At 52.6% G+C, this 19,924-nt stretch overlaps 1 protein-coding gene across 1 annotated transcript; it reads right to left on the bottom strand.

Moving 5' to 3' along the window:
- Positions 1 to 1,540: 1,540 nt before the first annotated feature.
- Positions 1,541 to 19,724, bottom strand: PKIG (cAMP-dependent protein kinase inhibitor gamma). The gene is made up of 4 exons (XM_084217818.1): positions 19,556 to 19,724; positions 14,009 to 14,076; positions 4,155 to 4,330; positions 1,541 to 2,487 (listed from the first exon to the last, which is right to left on the bottom strand). The coding sequence occupies exons 3-4, from the start codon at positions 4,303 to 4,305 to the stop codon at positions 2,408 to 2,410; spliced, it is 231 nt and encodes a 76-aa protein (XP_084073944.1). The 5' UTR covers positions 4,306 to 4,330; positions 14,009 to 14,076; positions 19,556 to 19,724; the 3' UTR covers positions 1,541 to 2,407.
- Between the last annotated feature and the right edge of the window lie 200 nt (positions 19,725 to 19,924).

Here is a 19,924-nt window from a genome sequence, read left to right as displayed (position 1 = left end):
TAACAAATTTCTATTAAAAGAGAAATCCTTGTGCCTTTCTGTTCAAGGGTGACTGTTGGGAGCTGTGGCCCGTGGTGTGCAATCCCTGCTGGGGGTTCATTGGAAGGTGTGATGGGGGCTTTGACTGCTGCCTTCCCCTGCTGCCAGGCTGGAGCACTGCCAGCCAGAGGGAAGCCTGCTCCCTTGCCCAGCAGCCCAGTTGGATTTTTGGCTCCAGGTTGTTCCAACCTCCCCTGTCCTTTTCCCTTCAGTAACACACGGGGTGTGTCCCACTGCTGGAGCCATCACATCTCACCTTTCCAGGTCTTTATCAAAAGCAGCCACTTTTTTTTTCCCTGTCTCCTGGGCTTTGCACAGTTGGTTGATGCTCAGAGCCAGAGGGGCAGTCTGGGCTGCTGGGCTGCACCATCAGTGTGGGCAGGGCAGTGTTTGCCCAAAGGTTTTTGGGTTATTTAGTGCTTGGTTGGACTGTGACAGCTCTGGCACGCCCGTGTTCAGCTGGGAAGAAGGGCTGGGAGCATCCCTGTTCTCAGCAGCTTTGCAGATGAGGATGTGGCTGGATTAAGGCAGTGCCCTTGGTCTGTCAGCACAGGCAGTGACAGTGGCTGAGCTGGCTGTCACTTGCAGGGGGAACCTGATGCCTCTCACCCATCCCCTGTGAGAAGCTGGCCAACAGGTCCCTACTCCTCTGCCTAAATATACTTCTGAAACAGATATTTTCTGAGCAGGGAGAGCTAAGATTAGCCCACATTTGACTGTTGGAGGTCTGTGTCCGTCCTTCTGCACTGCCTTTCAGCTCCGTGTGCGTGTCAGCATGAGCCAAAATTACTGTTCTGTGGTAAGGAGAGCTGGAAATGGGGCTTAAAGACATCGCTGTGCAGTCAGCCAGGTCCAGGAGCTCCCTGCTGGTTTGCCCCTGGGCACGGGAAGTGGGAGCAGGCTCTTGGCTACCATCCAGGCATGGCTCTGCAATAGCACCCAGCCAGCCCAGGATCTTCTGCCAAAGCAGCAGCCAGGGCCCTGCCTGGCTGCCAAATCCTCATTTCCTGTGGGGGCTGGAGCTCTGGACCCCTCTGTGCTCACCCCATGGCCATCAATTCTCCCTCTGTCTGGCAGCCACTTCTCTGCTAATTTATGGCCTTGTTTAGGCTGATAAATCTCAAACTTGTAACACCCAGTTCTGCTCCAGGCTGTCAGGGAGATGATTTGTCACCAGTGGAGAGTTTCCCAGGTCAGCTCTGCCCTGTCCCTGCGCTGGTGGTCAGTCCCAGTCAGGCTGCTCCACTGGGATCACTGAAACACCAGCAATGTTCCTGTAGTTCTGTGCTGCAGAGGGAAAACACCTCTTCCCACTGGCAGTAAACCTGAGAAAGTGGGGGCAGACTTTTATCATCTGTGCCCAGCTACATCTGCCTCCATCTGTGTGCTGCAAACCCATGGGGTTTCACAGACCCAAATCCATGGGACTGTGCTTGCACAGCTCTGTGTCTCCCTATGAATCCACCCTGCAGCTGAAGGCAAAACAAAGGAAGAAGAAACATCCAGAAAGAAAAAACCACCTTCAGTACTTGAAGGCTGTGTCATTTATTCCAACAGCTTATGGAGTTTTATCAAACCACCTCTAACACAAAACATGTCTCCTTAAAGACAGAAGGGTGTGAGATCCTACCAGAGATCATCTCAGCTAAACAGCTTGCAAAGTTAAGCCTGAATGTCAACAGTCAAACCAGCAAAATGTTTCTCCCCTCCCCTTAATAACATCTTGAAATGTTCAAACCTGAAGAAAAAGATGCCTGTGGCTGGTGCTGCTGGGTCTCCAGGTGGGGCTCATCCCCACAGAGCTGTGCTTTGGTCCTTTCCTGATGCTAAGCAGCAGCAGCAGCACAGGTGAGTGGTGTTGACATGAGGGCAGCAGGACAGGTTGGGTCCTTTCCCCACTGCCCACTCTGATGAGGGGCCATGTGGACAATCCAGAGGCCAGGTCTAAGATGCAGATGAGGGTGAGGCTTAGAAAAACCAATAATCTAAATTTCTAATCTATGGAAACAGAATAAATAATAAGTCTAAATCTGAAAATGAGGAAGGTACCTTGGACAGGAAAATCTGGTGTGTCTATTATTACTGAAACTGTTTTTCCCCTAAGAGAAAATTGCAGCTAAGGCATCTCGAGAATGGCTCATATCACTACAACCATGGCAGTGCTGCTCTAAACCATTAGGGATGGGGGCAGAAGTCTTTTGGAGGTGCCAGTCCTTGCAAGTGTCTTGTGTCTCAAGCACGGTTCCAGCAGAGGCATTTGACAGACAGCTTGCTGTTCCACATTGGCTTTTGTCCACAGGTTCAACAAATCCTTGTTTAAGGTTCACAGCAAGGCCCTCCTCCTGCCCATCCCACACCCTTTTTGCTCTCATGGGGAGGGGCTGCTTTCCTGCCCCTTTGGTCTTGCTCCAGGGTCGTTGTCAGAAGAACTGGCATCTCTTTGGCTTTCTGCAGAAGGGAGGATTGGGAAGAAAGAACAGTTACACCCTGCTGAACACCCAAGCCATCAGTGATTGCTATAGCTGATTTCATCCAGAGAGACAAAAGAATTTTACCTGAAGCTCCATCACTCCCCTCCTGTGACCAGACACTTGGGCCCATCCATGGCAGTGTTCAAGGCCAGGCCAGGTCTAGTGGAAGGTGTCCCTGCCCATGGCAGGTGGGCTTTAAGGTCCCTTCCAAACCAAACCATTTTCTATGATTCTATGATTAAGAGTATTGGGTTCTCCCTCCACATTCCTGGAGTACAAACACTTCTCAGCACGCCTGGCAATGCTGAGAGGGAGCCTCAAGGTAGGGATGTGCACTCACCCAACTTTCAAGTGCTCCAGAACTGTCTTCCTGACAGCCTGGCAGAGCCTGAGCTGCTCTGGTAAAGCAGCTCCAGTTTGTGCTTACCAGGGATGGGTGGATGGACACATGCTGCTATGGTCATGCTGGAAGAAGTACAGTTGGGGTAATGAAGGTATTTAAAGTGCTTTTAGAGTTCCAGGTTGTAGGCTAGAGGATTAAGAAAGTAAGGGGGAAAACTGAGTTTCCCTTCTGCAATGACAGTCTATGTTGTGTTGCTTATTAGTGAAAGGAGAGTGGCAGCTTAGGACAGAGGATTCAAGCTCCTCACAGCCTGCTGGCCAGCAGACACAGCAGGGTGATGCTGCTGCCACATTTGGGCTGAAGGGGGGGATTTGGAGATGGCTTCTGGTGTGAAAGTTATTTCTGTTGTTATTTGAACTATTTAAAGGTTGATTTTTTTTTTTTTTACAACCATCCAAAATAGAAAAAACAAACCACAGCCTGCCCAGTGCATGATTTTCATAAAGCCTAAGGTATAACTGATGTTTAACTTGCTCTGGGAAGGGTCTTGGTCAGTGCATGCCTTTTTTAAGCACCAGTGAGCAAAGGGCCTGGGCTGGAGCGAGCAGTGCCAGGAACCAGGATCATTCTGCTCACTGCAAGCACCCCTGGACCTGGAGAGTCTCCCACCACCCGAGCATGGAGGCACTGACTGAGGCAGGGAGGAGTGAGATGTTCCTCCTGAGCATCAGCATGATGCTCCTGGAGACAGCTCTGCTCATTTGTGCTGCCATTGGGGGCCTGCCCTCCCAGCCCGTGCCAGGAGCTGCTGGGCTCCCAGGTGTGTGTGTGTGTGAGCTCACCTGCATGCTGGGCTCCCAGGTGTGTGTGTAAGTGTGAGCTCACCTGCATGCTGGGCTCACAGGTGTGTGTGTGTGTGTGTGTGAGCTCACCTGCATGCTGGGCTCCCAGGTGTGTGTGTGTGTGTGTGTGAGCTCACCTGCACTGCTGGGCTCCCAGGTGTGTGTGTGAGTGTGAGCTCACCTGCACTGCAGGGCTCCCAGGTGTGTGTGTGTGTGAGCTCACCTGCACTGCAGGGCTCCCAGGTGTGTGTGAGCTCACCTGCACTGCAGGGCTCCCAGGTGTGTGTGTGTGAGCTCACCTGCACTGCAGGGCTCCCAGGTGTGTGTGTGAGTGTGAGCTCACCTGCACTGCAGGGCTCCCAGGTGTGTGTGTGTGTGAGCTCACCTGCACTGCAGGGCTCCCAGGTGTGTGTGAGCTCACCTGCACTGCAGGGCTCCCAGGTGTGTGTGTGGGCTCACCTGCTCCCTCCACAGCCAGCCCCCCCATGTCCTGGGTCAGCTGGCGCATGCTGATGGTGGTCGCCTCCCGCTCGATGTCATGGACAGCGTTCCTCCGGCCAGCCCGGTCGCAGGAGATGAAGTCAGTGTAGGTGCTGGACTCTACCTCCATTGCATCTCTATTCACTTGCAAAATGCTGTGGAGGAAACACAGCTGTGAGGCCCAGGATGCCCAGCATGGCCCCCACCAGGTTAGGCTGCTCTCTGGGGTAAGGTTACAGACAGAGAGAACAGCGCCTGTGACTGTGCTCCAGTTCCTCTGACAGCAGGGATGAAATGTCAGATATCACCTCCCCCACCTGGGGCAATGTGTGGGGAAGCCCACCGTGCTGGGTGACCCACTGTGCCAGGTGAGGGCAGGTCTTGGGTTCTGTGTGGTTGAAATGGCTCCCAAGATATTAGAAGATAGATTAGATATCTTTTTTCTTATCCTCACAACCGAAGAAGAAGTTGAGATTCCTCAGCTCTGCTTTTCAAGGCTGTTTATTTTCTCTTATGTATTACATTCTTCCTGTGACCTGCTGAGATCTGTCTGGCAGGTCAGTTTGAGGCACACTGACCACCCCTGGGGTGGTGTTAGCTTTTTATACTAAGAACTACATGTACTTTTTTATAATAATTTTCCAATACCTATCACCTATGTTAGACAGTCTGTCTCTAAACCAATCCAAAAGTGCCACCATCACAGCAGAAAATGGAGGGCAAGAACAAGAAGAAGGAGGACAGGACACACCTGTTGTCATCTTATTGCAGGGGTTCCATGCTGTTGTCCCCTTATCACAAAGGTTTCACACCTTCTTGGTGTTTCTCGTGGGCAGCTCCTCAGAGCACTGACTCTTTCCTCTTCACAAAGCAGCAAACTGACTCCAGTTCCCCTCTCAGCCAGCCACCCCACTCTTTTACAGCACTGACTCCAGTTCCCTTCTCCCCCAGCCACCCCACTCTTTTACAGCACTGACTCCAGTTCCCTTCTCCCCCAGCCACCCCACTCTTTTACAGCACTGACTCCAGTTCCCTTCTCCCCCAGCCACCCCACTCTTTTACAGCACTCTTCTTCTCACTGCTTACAGCTGTGGCCTGATCTTTGCTAATTGGCCCAGCTGCAACTCCTTAGGGGTAAGATTACTTTCTACACTATCTTTATTTTCTTATTTTCTATCCCCCTACACACACCCAGATTCCTCCGTCTTGCTTCTTGAACCCCCCTTCTAAATTCCCCAAATTCTGCTTTTTCACCCTGTGACAGATTCACTATCATTCTATTCAAACTCTTGTGGCTTGTAACTCCTCACACAAAGTTGGTAATTTTCTCCATGGGCTAAAATCGAAGGCACAGGTGGTTTTGACTCTGTGCCAAGGTCTCTGAGCCCCTGCCAGGGTCTCGAGTCCTCCAGGGCAGCCAGAGGGATGTTCTGGGTTCTGAGAGGCAGGAAGGCCCCATCCCAGATGCCTGCCTTGTTCTGCCTTCCCCCTGCAGAGGCAGACACGGCGTTTGTCTCTCCTGGGAGTTCCCAGCCTTCTCTTTGGGCACACGAGGTCACTTGCAGCAGCCTTTCCCTTCAGGAAAAGCATTACAGAGAAAGCCCTGCTTCCTCCTCAAAATGCCACGGGAGCTTTGAACCCAGGCCAAACGTGGCTCACTGCTTGGGGGATGGGGTGGTGATCCGACCTGAATCTGTAATGGGAAATGATGGATACCCACTGGGAAGCTGGGGGAGCAGGGAGTATTTTATAGGTACGGGCTTGGAGCAGTACTGGCCTCCTCTGGCTGCTGGATGTCACTGGAGAAGCGTTGGGCTGGTCTGCTGTCAGATAAACATTTTGCCATGTGAAAATCAGCCCTTCTGTGAGACATTTGGATCCCTTCACTCCAGACTTGTGCCAGTGCCAAGTGCACAGCACGAAGAAAGGCCCGGAGCAGCCACTTGTCACATGCAAGCTCTGCTGTGAGCCAGCTCTGAGTGCAGCTGATGAATCCTTAAGCTGCTGGCTTTTCATTTTGGCTGCTGGTTCCCCTTGCCAGCACTTGCACAGCACACAGAGTGCAGGAACCTGGGATGGTGTTGTGGGCATCCTGGCTCCTGGGCACAGAGCTGGCAAGCACACACTGCCTCTGCACAGGAAACCTGGAGCTCTCAGTTCCTGCTCCTGTCTGGCACTTAGTTGGTTTTACTGAGTGGAATCAAGGAATTAATTGCTGTCTTATCTGTGCCTCTGATCACTGTGAAATGTGCCTCTAGCCCTGCTGATTGCTGGCAGTGCTTGGAGCAGGCCCCCATTAGAAACAGTGAAAACAAATTCATGCACATTTAATGCACATTCACTGCTTTTGTGCCTTGGAGTTAATGACCCACAGAGGAGTTTGCTCAGCTTCCTTTACAAATCCTGCTTGATATTGATTTCTCTGCCAGGGAGATCTGTTGGCAGATTTAGGCAACAGCCTGAACAGGAGTCACACTCCTCACTTTACTGTTATGGCAGTAGAAAGGAGATGCAGATGAAGATGCAATAACTGGGATGAAAGAGGTTAGATTCTCTCTGTTCCTGAGCTGAATAGGGTACAAGAACCAAAAAACCATGGAAACTCAGCACGTTTTGGCAGCCCCAGGGACTCCTCTCCTAGAGGGGATGCCAGCTCAGGGAGTGCTGGCCCCAGCTCACTGGTGGGATGAGGGGCTTGCCCCACCCAGATCTTGCAGGAGACCCTAGACCCTGTTTCCTAGCAGTTAGCAGCTCTTGTGAACACCTGCCTCCTCTACAGACTTGGCATCCATCTAGCTCCTGTTAAATGAGCCCTGGGAAAAGCTGCATCCTTTGCCCCTGGAAGAGATGCCGCAGATATTTTTCCTCCTCTTCCCTCCTTCCATCCCTGGTGTGCCCTCCCGGGATAAGGCACCTGCTCTGGATGAGCTCAGTGAGCAAAGTGCCTCATCCCCAGGACAGGGCCAGCATCCAGCATTCCCAGACAAGCTCTCAGAGGCCACTGAAGCCCGGGCTCTGCTGACCTTCTCCAGCTGCCAGGGACAGCCCATATGCTCTGGGGAGGCTTCCCTAGGAGCGAGCCACACAAGCCCAGGTCCATCTCCAAGCAGTGAGGCCACTCCAGAGCTGATATGCTCCAGAGTCCTGCTGCCCTTGTCCCAGGGGCAGTTCCACCAGGTTTCCCCAAGCTGGGAGCAGGAGCCAGCCCCAGGGATGCAGCATTTTCCCTTGACGCAGCTGCCAGTGGCAGTGGCAGTGCTGTGCCAATAACTGTATCCCCTCACTCGGGAAAAGGATGGGATCCTGATTAAAAGCAGAAGGCAGCCAGTGTGGAGCTCTGGGTCCCGGCTCGGTGGCCGGGAGATGGCGCATGGGATTTATTTATTTCCGTGCCTGGGAGCGCTCCTGCCTTCGGCTCTCCATGCAGAGAGCTGGAGACAGGCAGATTGAACCGCGAAACTTTCATCTTTGAGCAATTCCTCCGGGATTTTCAAGGTGGGTGGCTCTCAAAACCCTTGCAGGCAGATCCCTTCCCGCTGGCAGAGAGATTCCAGCCTCCACCTCCGGGAAGCTGCTGGGCTGAGAGGGTGATGGGAGCAGTTGCCTCGATTGTGATCGGAAAACCTGACTTTTCAAGCAGCATTTCCATACTTCCAGGCACAGAACCCACAGTTCTGTGGGTTTTCACCCAGTAACTGCTTTTAACATCTTTCAGGAGCTGCAAAGGAACTGCCTTCCCTCTTGCCTACGCAGTTCAGTGGAACCTGAGCCTGTGTCACTGTGGACAGTCACTCAGGGGTGGCAGGGGTGCAAAGGGAGCTGCATCACCTGCTGGCTGCCCACCTTTGGTTTTTCATTCTCCCGTGGACAAGAAGATGGGCCTGCTTTTGCCAGGCATTGCAGGAATAGTCCCATGGCACACACCTACAGTGTGCAAAGGTTTCCAGGGCTCTTCACAGAGGTGATTCAGCTTGTCCCCAGAGGGTCCTTTCCTGCCCTCCCTTTCCTCTCTGCTGCTGGTGGTAACAGAAACAGTTCCTGTGCCCTCAGCACAGCGTGCCAGCCTGCAGGGATGGGGCAGGGAAGCTGGGATCTGCTGCCTGTTGCACATCCCTCAAAAGTTTGCTGCTTGGAGGGAGGCAGCATCCCCTCTGCCATGGGGACGTGGTGCTGCCTGTCCTGGGGCAGCTGGCCACAAGTGAAGAAGCCCCTCACAAGCTGCCACTGACACCAGGTATGTCCCCAGAGCTGCCTCTGCTCCTGTGCCTGGCTCTGCCAAGCCTGCTCTTTGGTTTGGGCTTATTTTTCTGTGCTGTCTTGTGAGTACTAAAAATTCTGAGCTGTAATAGTCTTGGCTTTGCTGGTGGGGACTCGGCTTCCTGAGTGGTTTTGCTGTTGGATTGCAACTGGGCTTGCTGGCATTTTCCAGGGAAATCACCCAGCAGCTGACAGAGCAGCTGGCTCAGCCCTGGGGGCTGCAGCTAAACCAGCCCTACTCATTCTGGGGCTGAGTTTTGCCCATTTAGAAGGTGGGTGCTAAGAAATTAAAGGGTTAAATGTTTCCTCTGCCTTTGGGTAGAACAAACTGAGGCATTTCTTTTGGCTCAGCTCCACGTCCCATCGGGTTCCACTGACCAGCCTGCATTTAATTCCTGTGTGCCCCTGCCTCCTTCTCAGCGTGGATGTCGGGGTCTGCAGCCAACTGTTCCTGCACACAAGGTCAGAGGGCAGAGAAGTGACCTGGGCACACCTGGCAGGTCACCCTCAGCCCAGGGCTCTGCCCAAGCTCTGCCATCCCAGCAGTGCCCAGGGCTGATCCCTGCCCCTGGCTGGATGCTACAGTCACACCCAGCCCTGACTCCAGTTTCAAGGAAACCCTTCCCACAATCCTGCATCTGTCCCTTGTCTAGGTTAAACTCCTTATGCCTAGGAAGGGCTATTTTTGGGTGCTGGCTATCAGCAGGCTGGGCTGAACTCAGCCATTTCCCCCCTGCCTGCTGTGTGCCTCCTGCTCTGCCCTTTTCACCTTTCTCAGCCTTCTCACCTTGTTCTCTGCACAATCCCCAGCCCTGAGGCAGCTCAGGCCCCTGCTGGGACATCCTTGTCCCTTGGGGCAGCCAGCACAGCCCTGCCCTCCGTGCTGTCCCTGGGACACCTGAGGCAGGGACAGGGACACCCTCAGCCCTCCCTGTGCCTGCTGCAGGCAGCTCCCAGCTTCAGGAGCCCTGGCACAGTCCTGTTCTGAGATGCTGCAGTGGCCAAAGCTGGGACCAAGAGCTGCAGGTTTTGGTTGGAGATGGCTCCCACATCCCACAGCCCAGCCCAGGACACGCTCTCCCTCCTGCTTGGTGGATTTAACCAGTGGATTTAACCTCTTCCCACTGGCACTAATCCTGCTGGTTCCTGGGCAGTAAACCTGGGAAAGTGGGGGCAGACTTTTATTATCTGTGCCCAGTGGATTTAACACTCTCCAAACTTCTGGAGTTGTAAAGCTCCGAAGCTGAACAAAACCTTGCCGTGTTCCTGAGGTGAAATTCCAAAGTTCTGCTTGGGAACAGGGATCTGACCCCTTTTTGTGCTCAAGCATCACATCCCACCAGCAAGGCATGAAGTGGTGCAGTCCCCTTGCAGCTCTGCTCACTGTGCAGTGCCCCTTGCCCTTTCATTCCAGGGTGCAGGCACTATTATTAGCCCTCTCCTGCTGGGGCTGGATCCATAACAACAGCAAAACACACTCAACAGCCCTGCTGGGCTTTTAAAATATTTACAGTGTAGGATGGTTTACTAAAGAGGGGGGCCTGGTAGAGCACAAAGAAGGAAGCACCGGGATTTCTGTGCTCCCTGGGGGTTTGCTCTGAGGTTTCCTGCTGGGAGAGTTGCATCCAGCCAGGACAAAAACATATCCCGTAGGGCTGAAGCCAGCACTTGAGGTCAGGGGGTTTCCACCAACTGTCTGACAATATCCAGCTGGAATTTCAGCAAATTTTCCACTGGGTCTTGTCTGGGAACATGCGTGAGGGGCTGTGCAACAGAGAGGAAGGGCTCTGCAATGGGGTTATTGGGGTATTTTGTGACTGTGCTCGTCATGTCTCATGGTCCCCATGCACTAGAGCTCAGATCCATGGCCAGAAACTGAGCTGAAGATGCAGCTGAGGATGGAGATGCTCCAGTTGGGAGCCCAGCCTGGCTGCAACAAGCTGTGTGAGGCTGGTGACAGGGTCTGCACCAGACACAGAGCTGCCCTGCTTTCCTCTTGGCTCTGTGTGGGGGTGATGATTGGTCTCACTGGCCAGAACTGGTGTGCTCCAAACTCCTGAGCTCTGACTTTCCTGCTTTGGAGAGAAAACAGGCAGGAGCAGGGCTGATCTCCTACCAGGGCACGTCCATCTCCTGTGCTGAGCAGCTTCTGCCTGGGCAGGAATAGCACAGAAAAGCCTCACAAGACTTGAGCAATGAAGAGACATCAAGCTGGGTCCAGCACATCCGTTTTTGCTGTGGGATTCCTTGTAATAACTCTGCACCCTCAGGCTCTTACACTAAATATGATAAATTCAGCCAGGACAGACATCACAGCTGCTCCAGCCACTGCAATGGCTTTGCAGGAACAGAGCTTCCAGCATTCTCCAGGACTTGCTGGAAAATTTCAATTCCTTCAGGAGGAGAGCAGATACAGCTGAGGTTCAGTGTCCACAAATAGATCCCTTCTTTTCATTTGGCCTGGTTTTACAGTATAAAGATCATTTAATGCCTGTAGAACTGATAGCCAATTGCTAAGCCCCGTGTTTAAGATTAGGCTTAGACTGACTCCTCTGTGACTTCACAAACTTTGTATTTAGCTCTGCCAAGCTCCCCAAACCCCTTCCCCTCCCTCCTGGCCTTCATCCATCCATCCATCCATGCACCCACCAGGAAGGCAGCCCAGTGCCCAGCTCTGGCCATGCAGGGCTGCCAGCCTGCATCCCCATGCCTGCAGCAGGCAGCATCCCTCTTTCAGTCCCCCCAAGGCACAGGGGCTGAGAATCTGCTCCAAAAATCCTCCACCATGGGAAGAATCACTGTTTGATGGAGCCCCTCTGCTCCTTCCTCCCCTGACTACCGAGCCTTGATGAAGCTTAAGCCTCTTCTGCAGCTTCTAGCTAAGTTGATTAATGGAAATAATTGGTCTCTTTGTGCATCTGGAGACAGTTGCCGTGACAGCAGTTGTATTTTTGTTTTGTTCCAGGTCGAGCTTGTTTTTCCCATCTCTCAGCCTCAAGGTGCTAATGAATTCGGGCACTCTGGTTTAGCTCCCTCCAAAAGACACCCATGGCTCTGGGGGATGGGGGACAGTGAGGATGAGGCATGCTGAGCCCTAGCAGGCCTTCAGGACATGACAGGCTGGCACCTTTCTCCATTTTCACCCCCCAAGGCAGGCTTGTCCTGGATGGACACAGAGCTGTGGATTTTGCCTGGCAGAGAGAAGAGAGCCAAATCCTCACCCAGAGCAGCCATGAGCACCCACAGGACCCTCTGTCCCCTGCAGGGACCCTCTCAAAGCTCCAAGGAGTCTGGGGCTTCGAGCCCCTTCTCCACTACTTTTATTTTCTCACAATTCCTTTCTTATTTGCCTTTATGTGTCAATGTACTTTTACCCAAGCAGCTGTGTGGAAGATCTGCTCGTGCCTGAAGCTACAAAGCAGACAAGGCACAGACCAGTGGCCCTTCAGCTGCAGAAGTCCCAGAGCTGCTGCGGCAGGCAGGTCCCATGTGTCCCCCCTGTGATGTCCCCTGTCCCACCCAGGCTATGGACTGAACTCCTGTGCAATGGGGATCCCCTTCAGCCTTGGGTTCCCTGCCTTCCTCCCGACTGTTCATGAAGAGAAGTCCCAGCTGGATCCCACCTGATAGGCTGGAGAATGCCCAGCAGTGCCACAGCTCAGGAGAGCTGATCACACTGAGGCACCACCTCTGAGTGAGCATCACCTTCTAAAACCCCACCTGAACGCCTGGCCCAACCCCAGCACAAGCTCCCCAATACTTTGCAGGCTTCCCTGGGTAAGGAGGAGTCAAACAAGTGCTGAGGAGATGCAGCTGGGGCTATTTTCTAGCACATGTGAGAGGAAGGCAAAGCCACAGCAGCCTTTGGTGGTGTAGCTCTGTTTCTGGGTTGGGGGACACCTCTCTACAAGGACAGAGGTAAGCAAGGATGGGTCCTCACTTTTCTAAAATGAAACAGAGCCATGTAATCCAGCTCTTCTTTGTGCTCTGAGGAGCTGAGCTCTGCTGCTGTGGGCAGGCAGGGCTTGCATGACTGGGGAGGATTGTGAGGGCTGTAACTGGGCAGGTTTGGCTGCTGCTGCTCGGGGAAGGGTGCCTGGAGCTGAGAGCCACCTGCCTCGGCTCTGCCTCACTGAGGCTTGCACAGTCCCACAGGAATCTGCATCCAGCATCCAAAGAGTCCTCCTGCCTCAGAGCAGTGTAAGGGGCTGAGAGAAAGGCTGTGAAGCCTCCTGGGGTGCCCTGGCAGCTCCCAGGTGCCTAAAAATAACCAGGGCACCTCTTAAGAGTGTCAGTACAGACTGAAGCTGATTAGCAAAGCCAGGCTTAGCTCTGCTCCCTGGGCCTGGCTGCCCTGTCTGTCTGCTCCACAGCTGGGACCCCCACCCTGGGTCAGGGCAGCGCTGGCTGTGGAAGGGGGACAGGGGAGATGTGTCTTTGCTGGCTGGCACGGTGCTATTGGTGCTGTTCCCCCAGAAAAGGGAAGTGCTGGGGCTCAGAACAGGCTGGCAGTGAGGGGTGGCTGCATGGCTTCTGTTACCCCATGGAATCAGGAGCCCCTCTGGCTGTGCTGCCCTGCTGGGAGCCCTGTCTGGGCAGGGAAAGCTCTGCAGGCCTGCACACTCCTTTGCTGAGGATTTCTGTGATGGATTTCAGTTTCCTCATGGCTGTGTCAGGTGACAGCAGCTCCTGATCCTTCCTGCAGGCAGGGTAAATCTTTCTGCCTGAGTCCCCAGGGATGTGACATCCAAACCTGAGCTGAAGTGGTGCTGGAGATGTGGCTGTAGCGCTGCCCTGGGGATGCTCAGTGATCACTGCCAGCTGTAGTCTCAGGAAAGGGAAAGCTCTCAATAAAATCAATTGCCAAGTATTTCATGGGCTGCTGAAGGGCAGCCTGGGCAGACACAGGGTGTCTGCAGCACATTTGGGAAGGGGCTGGATGCAAGGGATGTCTGTGTGGGATGTCTGTGAGGTATGTCTGTGTGCACCAAAGAGTCCTGAGCTCCTGCACTGCAGAGCTCACCCAAACCAGCCCTGGGAGCTCTGTGCAAAGGCCAAGGGAAAGCAGAGCCATGGTCTGAGGACAGAGGGCATGCTCTGAGTGCAGGAGCCACAGGTGAAACCACAAGGAGCACTTGCCATTTCTGCAGGAGCTGTGAAAGGTTAAGCTTTGGGGCTTCCCTGGATCTTGCTGGGCTGACTCCACATGCAGAACAGAACTCATTTGCATCTTTCTGGACAGGGAAACAACATTCCCCTGCAAAGCATCTGGGCAGCCTTGGCAGGATTTGCACAGCACTGGCAGGGAGAGGCCATGGAGCACAACTGGCACTGGGCTGCTTGGAGTCAGAGCTGCAACGTGGCTTGCTACAAGGAGATGTGGATAATACAGCAGGAAAGTCATTATGGCAGAATTGTTGGTATTTTCTTTCCTCTTAGCAGCTTTCTAGCATCTAGTAATTCAGAATACAGAGGGAGGTCAAATGACTCAATGCTACAGGAAGGAAAAAACCCATTTCTGTTTGCAATATTTCCCTGTGAATAAAAGCTTTATGAGCCATAGTGTGAGTCCCTACCTGATTTAGAGGACTTTCCTTCTGGACATGACTTCAAACACGCTTCATGCACAGCAGGACAACAGCTTCTGGGAAAGAAGAAGGAAAAAAAAGTAAGAAAACATTTTCTGTGCTTGTTTTGGGAAGCACAAAGCTCAGCTGCTCTTCCCACTCTATGAGCAGGACAGCAGAGGGGTGGCAGGGCTCTGCCCAGCAGGCTCAGCTGGAGCCTGGCTCGGGGGACACAGCAGCCCAGGGGCTGTGGGATGTTGTGCTCAAATTGCAATTCCTCAGGAGGGTTTGTGCTGATAGACTTGGACTGTTGTGTCAAAGCACATGGAAAGTCCAGCACAGAGAAATCCTCTTTGCTTTTGCTTCTTTCTTGCCCTCCTGCAGGTGCTGAGAGCACTGGCACAGCTCCTGTCCTGACCCGCACTGCAGGGACCAGCAGCTGCCTCCAGACTATAAATGAATATTGGTTTGCAGCTCTGCTGCCCTTTAAAGAAGTGAAACTCCCATATCAGCTTCTCTGAGGTGAAAGGGGAAGTTTAATCTGGTTCTGGTCCCCTTGCTGGGTCTGTGTCCAGCTCTTTGGGTCTCTGCTGTTTGTGCACAGCTGAGCCTCCTCCTGCTGTCCCCAGGCCCTGCTCAAAGACATTTCCTCTGTGGCCTCAACATCTGTGGGTGCTTTGCAATCCCCTGACCTGCAGAGCCCAGCCAACAGGACACTTGCTTATTTTAGCAGCTGTTTCAGCTTTCTGACTATTTTGGAACATCATGGACTGTGTTTTTCCCTTTGTCCCAGGGACAAATGTTAGCAGAACAGAAATCAAGAGATGAGCCACTTAACCATATAAGCAGTAGCTCATCCAGCAATTCATCTGTCTGGTCCATCTGGGCTGAGTACCACTGTGACTGGAACTATTTCCCATCATTTTCCAAACTGGGACAGATCTACAGCCTTTCTCTTTATTTTTTTGACCCACTTTCAAAACTTTGTAGTTGGAGCTGACTACTTGCTGGCTCTGGCCCTGCTTCAAGGACAGGGCACTTGCTGCTTTTATGTGTCAGTTTGCCCATCTGTTAAATGGAGCTATTAATACTCCCTCCCCCTGTTAGATGCTTCAAATGTTTTAAAGCACTTTCAGCTCTGCAGATGACAGGCTTGCAGAAGTGGAAAATGCTAATTATGATCATGACAGGAGCTAAACAAAGACACAGGGATTTAACAATAAACTTTTGTTAGTCTTAACCCCATTTATAGCAAAGTGCTTACTGGAAACACTGGACCGGAAAAGAAACAGTATTCCCACAACTCTGGGAATATGCATTGCCCTTTTTGGGCACCAAACAACCAAACAAAAGCAGGAAGGAAGAAACGCAGCTTTGGAAATCCACAAGTCTTTATTTTCCTCCTTTGCCTTCCTGCCCTGGCTTGTGTGTTTCACTGCCCAAACAGTTAAACCTCCAGCACTTCAGCAGCGTTGCAAAATATCCCAAAACACGTGGGCCTCTGCCAAGAGAGGCTTAAAGTAAACTGGAGCAGCAATGATGCTGTGAAGTAGAAGTTAGCACTGAGCAGCCCTGTTTGTGGTGGAACATGATGGGAAACCCCCATTTTCTCTCTCAAAAACCAGCTGATTTTGGAGACAGTAACTCCTTTAGCAGCTGGTATTGGCTTTCCAACCCTGCAAGCCTGGTTCTGCCTAGGTGCTCCTCCCCACAGCTCTTGCTTGGGCATCTGGAGTCTGCAGATTTGAAGCTCCATCCCCAAAGGCTCATCCTCTTCTGGCTCACCTGGTCCTGCTGCTCCCAGGGTGATGGGCAGAGCTCAAGAAGCCCCTCAGCACAAAGGCCAGGCTGTTTGGAACTCTAATGGTGGCACATGGATTGGTGCCACCTAAGGATGGGCTACATGGATTGTTAAAGAACACTTTGTTTTGTAGTTTAGTCCTGGAACACATCAAGGTACCATGGATAATTTTGAGACCCTAGTAGAAATGTTCACTGGCTAGGTAAGCATCCATTGCCCATCAGAAATGAATTACAAGGTTATCAGCATAGAATTATAGAATAATTTAGATTGGAAAAGATATTTAAGGTCATCAAGTCCACCACTAAGGCATGTCCCTAAGTGCCACATCCACACATCTTTTTAATATCTCCAGGGCTAGTGACTCTACCGCTTCCCTGGGCAGCCTATTTCAGTGTTTGACAACCCTTTTGGTGAGGACATTTTTCCTAATGTTCAACCTAAACTGTCCCTGGTGCAACTTAAGACCATTTTCTCTTGTCCTGTTCAATGTGCATAATTGCACATGTTTGAGGTTCAGATTCCCTCCACCGTCACCAGCTGTTACCCAAAAGGAGCAAACACATGGAACAACCTTAGCTCTCTCAGCATTGCTTCAAAATGAATGCATGCTCCAAAAAAACCCACCCCAGAATGTTTTTTTGGCAGAATTCAAGACTATTCTACACAACAGCTGTTGTGGTGCTGCTTTGATCCAGGGAGGAAATCCTTCCTGGTTTCAAGCAAGGTGACAGCAGCAGACGGAAGGTTGTTCTTGTGTCTCCTGGCTGCTGGGTAAACAACAGGCTGCATGCATGGCTGAGCAGGGCAGCAGCCTGGTCCTCCCAGAGCAGCCAGACTGCCTCATTTAGTGCCCTGTCTCCAGCAGCAGCTGGCATCCCTGGCCTCAGACATACAAGAAAACCTCTAATTGTAATGGAATGCTTTTCATAAGTCACTAATGACTCTGAACCAGGGGGTGTTACAATCCTTACAATGCAATATCCTCTTAATCATAGCCAGGATTGTTTTGTTACTGAGATAACTGCCTGATATCCATTAAAATACCTTCAGAGCTCTTTGCTCCACCGGTATCTCATGGCAATGAGCACCACAGATTAATTACACTTTGTGGGAACAGTAACTCCAGTAAAGTTGGTGACGCTCTGGTGGGGATATGTTTGGCTTATGACATCACTGCAAATATCAACAGAAATGGAATTTCGGTGCTGCCAGGGAGTTCCCCAGCAGGGTTTGTGACCAGCAATGTGCCTGCATGGAGGAGCTGTGCAGAGAGACCTGGCCCCGAGGGCTCTGCTGGGAGGGGAAGTGCTGGGGAACTCGCTGTGGAAACCAGGAATGAGTGGTGTACAGTACATATTCCCTTAGGCTCAAAGAGAGTGAGAGTTTTGAAGTGGGGCCCAGGGCAGTTCATAGTCCAACTGCTGCTCTTCCTGCTTGTGCTGCAGGTTCCAGGCAAGGTCTGGAGTGATCTCAGCCTCTTTAACTGCCACCATGAAGAGCCTGGGACAAGGCCTGGGGAACACAAGAACCTTCCCTTCTCCCTGGCTGCTGGCAAGCCTGGGGAGCAGCTTCCCTTATGACTTGTCTTCTTCTAGTCATGAGCAAAAGACAACTAGAAGCAGTGGGCTTTTTCTCCTCTCATCCTCTCTGAAATGGGTGTTGTGATGGAAAACTTACTTTCCAGTTCAGTCCACATAAGCAGCTTTGGTGACATTAAAGAAAAATAGTGTGGATAAACAATTGGAATGTGAAAATAGGAACAATAAGAACAGGGTGACAGAGGCAAACAAAAAAACAGGTTGAAGCTTCTGCTGTTCCTTTTGGCTTTGTAGATTCACCCCCCATTCTGCCACAGACCTGTGTGAGCCCAGGGAAATGATCTGCTTTGTGTGAGACCCATGTAAAACAGGAGTGATGCTGGTGCTTGGGTGCCCAGACAGGCTGGAGGTATTAATGCACAGCAGTGTGCTGCAGGAACTGGCTCTGAAATGTGGGAGATCAGGAAATGTTAGCAGCTTGGAAAACGTCTTCCATAGTTATTTTGGGTGGCCAGGTTGTGTGCCTGTGGGTATTCCTCGGAGTGGGGTCAAAAGTACATTGATTTTTCTTTGGAATGAGAGGAAAAAGCAAAATTCCCCATTCTAGCTCATCATGAGCCTGTGCACCCCTCAGAATGAGGTACAGAAGTGCCAGGTGTTTGGAAGGTGCACAGCTGTGAACATGTCTGGGTTTCATCTCTTCATGACCAAGCTGCCCATGTACTGTAGCCAATGGTCTCCAGTTCTCTGAGGCATCTGAGTCTACACTCTGTGGAAAGTGTCCCCCAAAATGATGGCATGGGGTGCTCACATCCCTGTGGAACTCTGTGAAGGACTCAATGCTGTGTTCTGTGCCCAAGGTACATTAAGCTCTATCAGTATATCCATGTTTATAAAGGGCCATTTAACCTGCATCTGCATTATAAACAAATACAGCCATGGAGGATCTCTTCATGGATCCTTCTTTCCTAAACACCATTGCTCACAAGAGCTGAAAGGTGGCAATTTCTTAGCTGGGTGGCCACACATTAGCAGGGTGGCTCTTTTCAGCCAAGAGTCTCTGAAGCCAAGCACTGCCCCACACCAACCAAGCCAGGCACGCTGAGCAAGCAGCCCAGGGCTGTCACCCTCGAGGGGCTGTCACCATGGGAGAGTCTCAGCCACCCAATCAAGCCGTACCCACCCCACGAATGTCCCTTCACCCTCACCCTGCAGCAGCATCCCCGCTGTCTGTGCTCATTGACCCCAGCTTGTCCTCCTCCCAGTTTGAGTCACCAGCACGGCCACCCAGGGCATTGCCTCTGGGTTCACAGCTATACTTGGCTCTTGATCTGCAGAACCATTCACCCTTTCCAAGCTATGGGAAATTTCCCAAACACGCCTTTGGGGCCAAGGCATTACACGCATGTGAAAGCTCCCCACCACGGCTCGGTTCGCTACCAGCTGCTTAGGGGAATCCAGAGAGAGGAAAGACACACAGCTTCGAGGTGGAGGAATTTGCAAAGCCTCTTGAGAATACCAGCACACAGCAGTTCTTTTTTTATCCCAAGTCTTTGCCTTTTCAAACATTTGCTTGGAAAGCCGGATGCCAGCGAGTCTCCGAGCCTGCTCCTGCTGCCACGCTCCCAAAGCTCTGCTGGTGCCCGCAGTTGGAGTCCCGGGCAGCCCCCCGGCTCCTGACATCCAGAGGGATGGATTCCCTGACATCCCGCGGGATGAATTCCCTGATTCCCTCCCGGCACGGACCCGGGTGCCTGTCCCGTTCCCGTGCGAGCACAGAGCAGCCCCCGGGCTGGAAGGGATTCCCTCCGGCGAACCGCTCCGGACAAACGGACACATGTTGGAAATGAGGCCAGAAATCCCCACGGGGGTCACTGATCCACGGTGCTCTGTGATTTCTACGCTCGGAGCCTGCTCTCCCTGCTACCCCTTCGCTGAACCGCGTTATTTCCCGAGCGGAGCAGCAGCCACCTCCCTGCCATCAGCCTGCGAGCGGCTTCTCCCTCCCGACAGCGGAAAAGCCGGGATGCAGCGCTGCTTTTTGAGCCCACGGTTTGCCGGCAGCAAACCCCTCGCTGCTCGCAGTCGGGTGGGTAAAAGTTCCCCGTATCTCGGAACAAACCCCGCTGGCAGAAGAGCTCCTGGCTGCCCTCCAGGACAGGTGTCCCTGTCACCCCCCGCCCAGCCCCTCGCCCCCCGCACAGCCCCACTTACAGCCGCGGCTCCCGGCGCTCCCGAGCCCCGCGGTCCCGCCGCCGAGGAAGGGATCGCGGCTGGATTCCGCCCTCCTGCCCTCTCTGCCCGCTGTGGCGAGCGGCCAAGCCGGCCAGGAGCCTCGCAGCCAGTCCCAGACTTGCAGTTTCCTTCTGCTGGGAGCTGCTAAATGAAGTTGCACTTGTGGGGCCAAGGGGCGTGTTCTCCTCCCCTCGAGTCAGTCCCTGCCTGCTGTAATCCAATGCTCTGCCCGATGATGTCAAGCAGCTCCCGCTCGGCTCCTACCTTACAGTCGGCAGGAGGGATCCGTTTCCTTTTCACAGAGATCTTTGTTTAGCTTCGGCTTGTAACCCCATCCCCCGGCAGCTG

Source organism: Fringilla coelebs (genome assembly GCF_963513975.1).
Source record: "Fringilla coelebs genome assembly, chromosome: 18".
Classification (NCBI taxonomy): domain Eukaryota; kingdom Metazoa; phylum Chordata; class Aves; order Passeriformes; family Fringillidae; genus Fringilla; species Fringilla coelebs.
The sequence above is the reverse complement of the archived record's forward strand: the minus strand, read 5'-3'. Positions and strand labels throughout refer to the sequence as shown.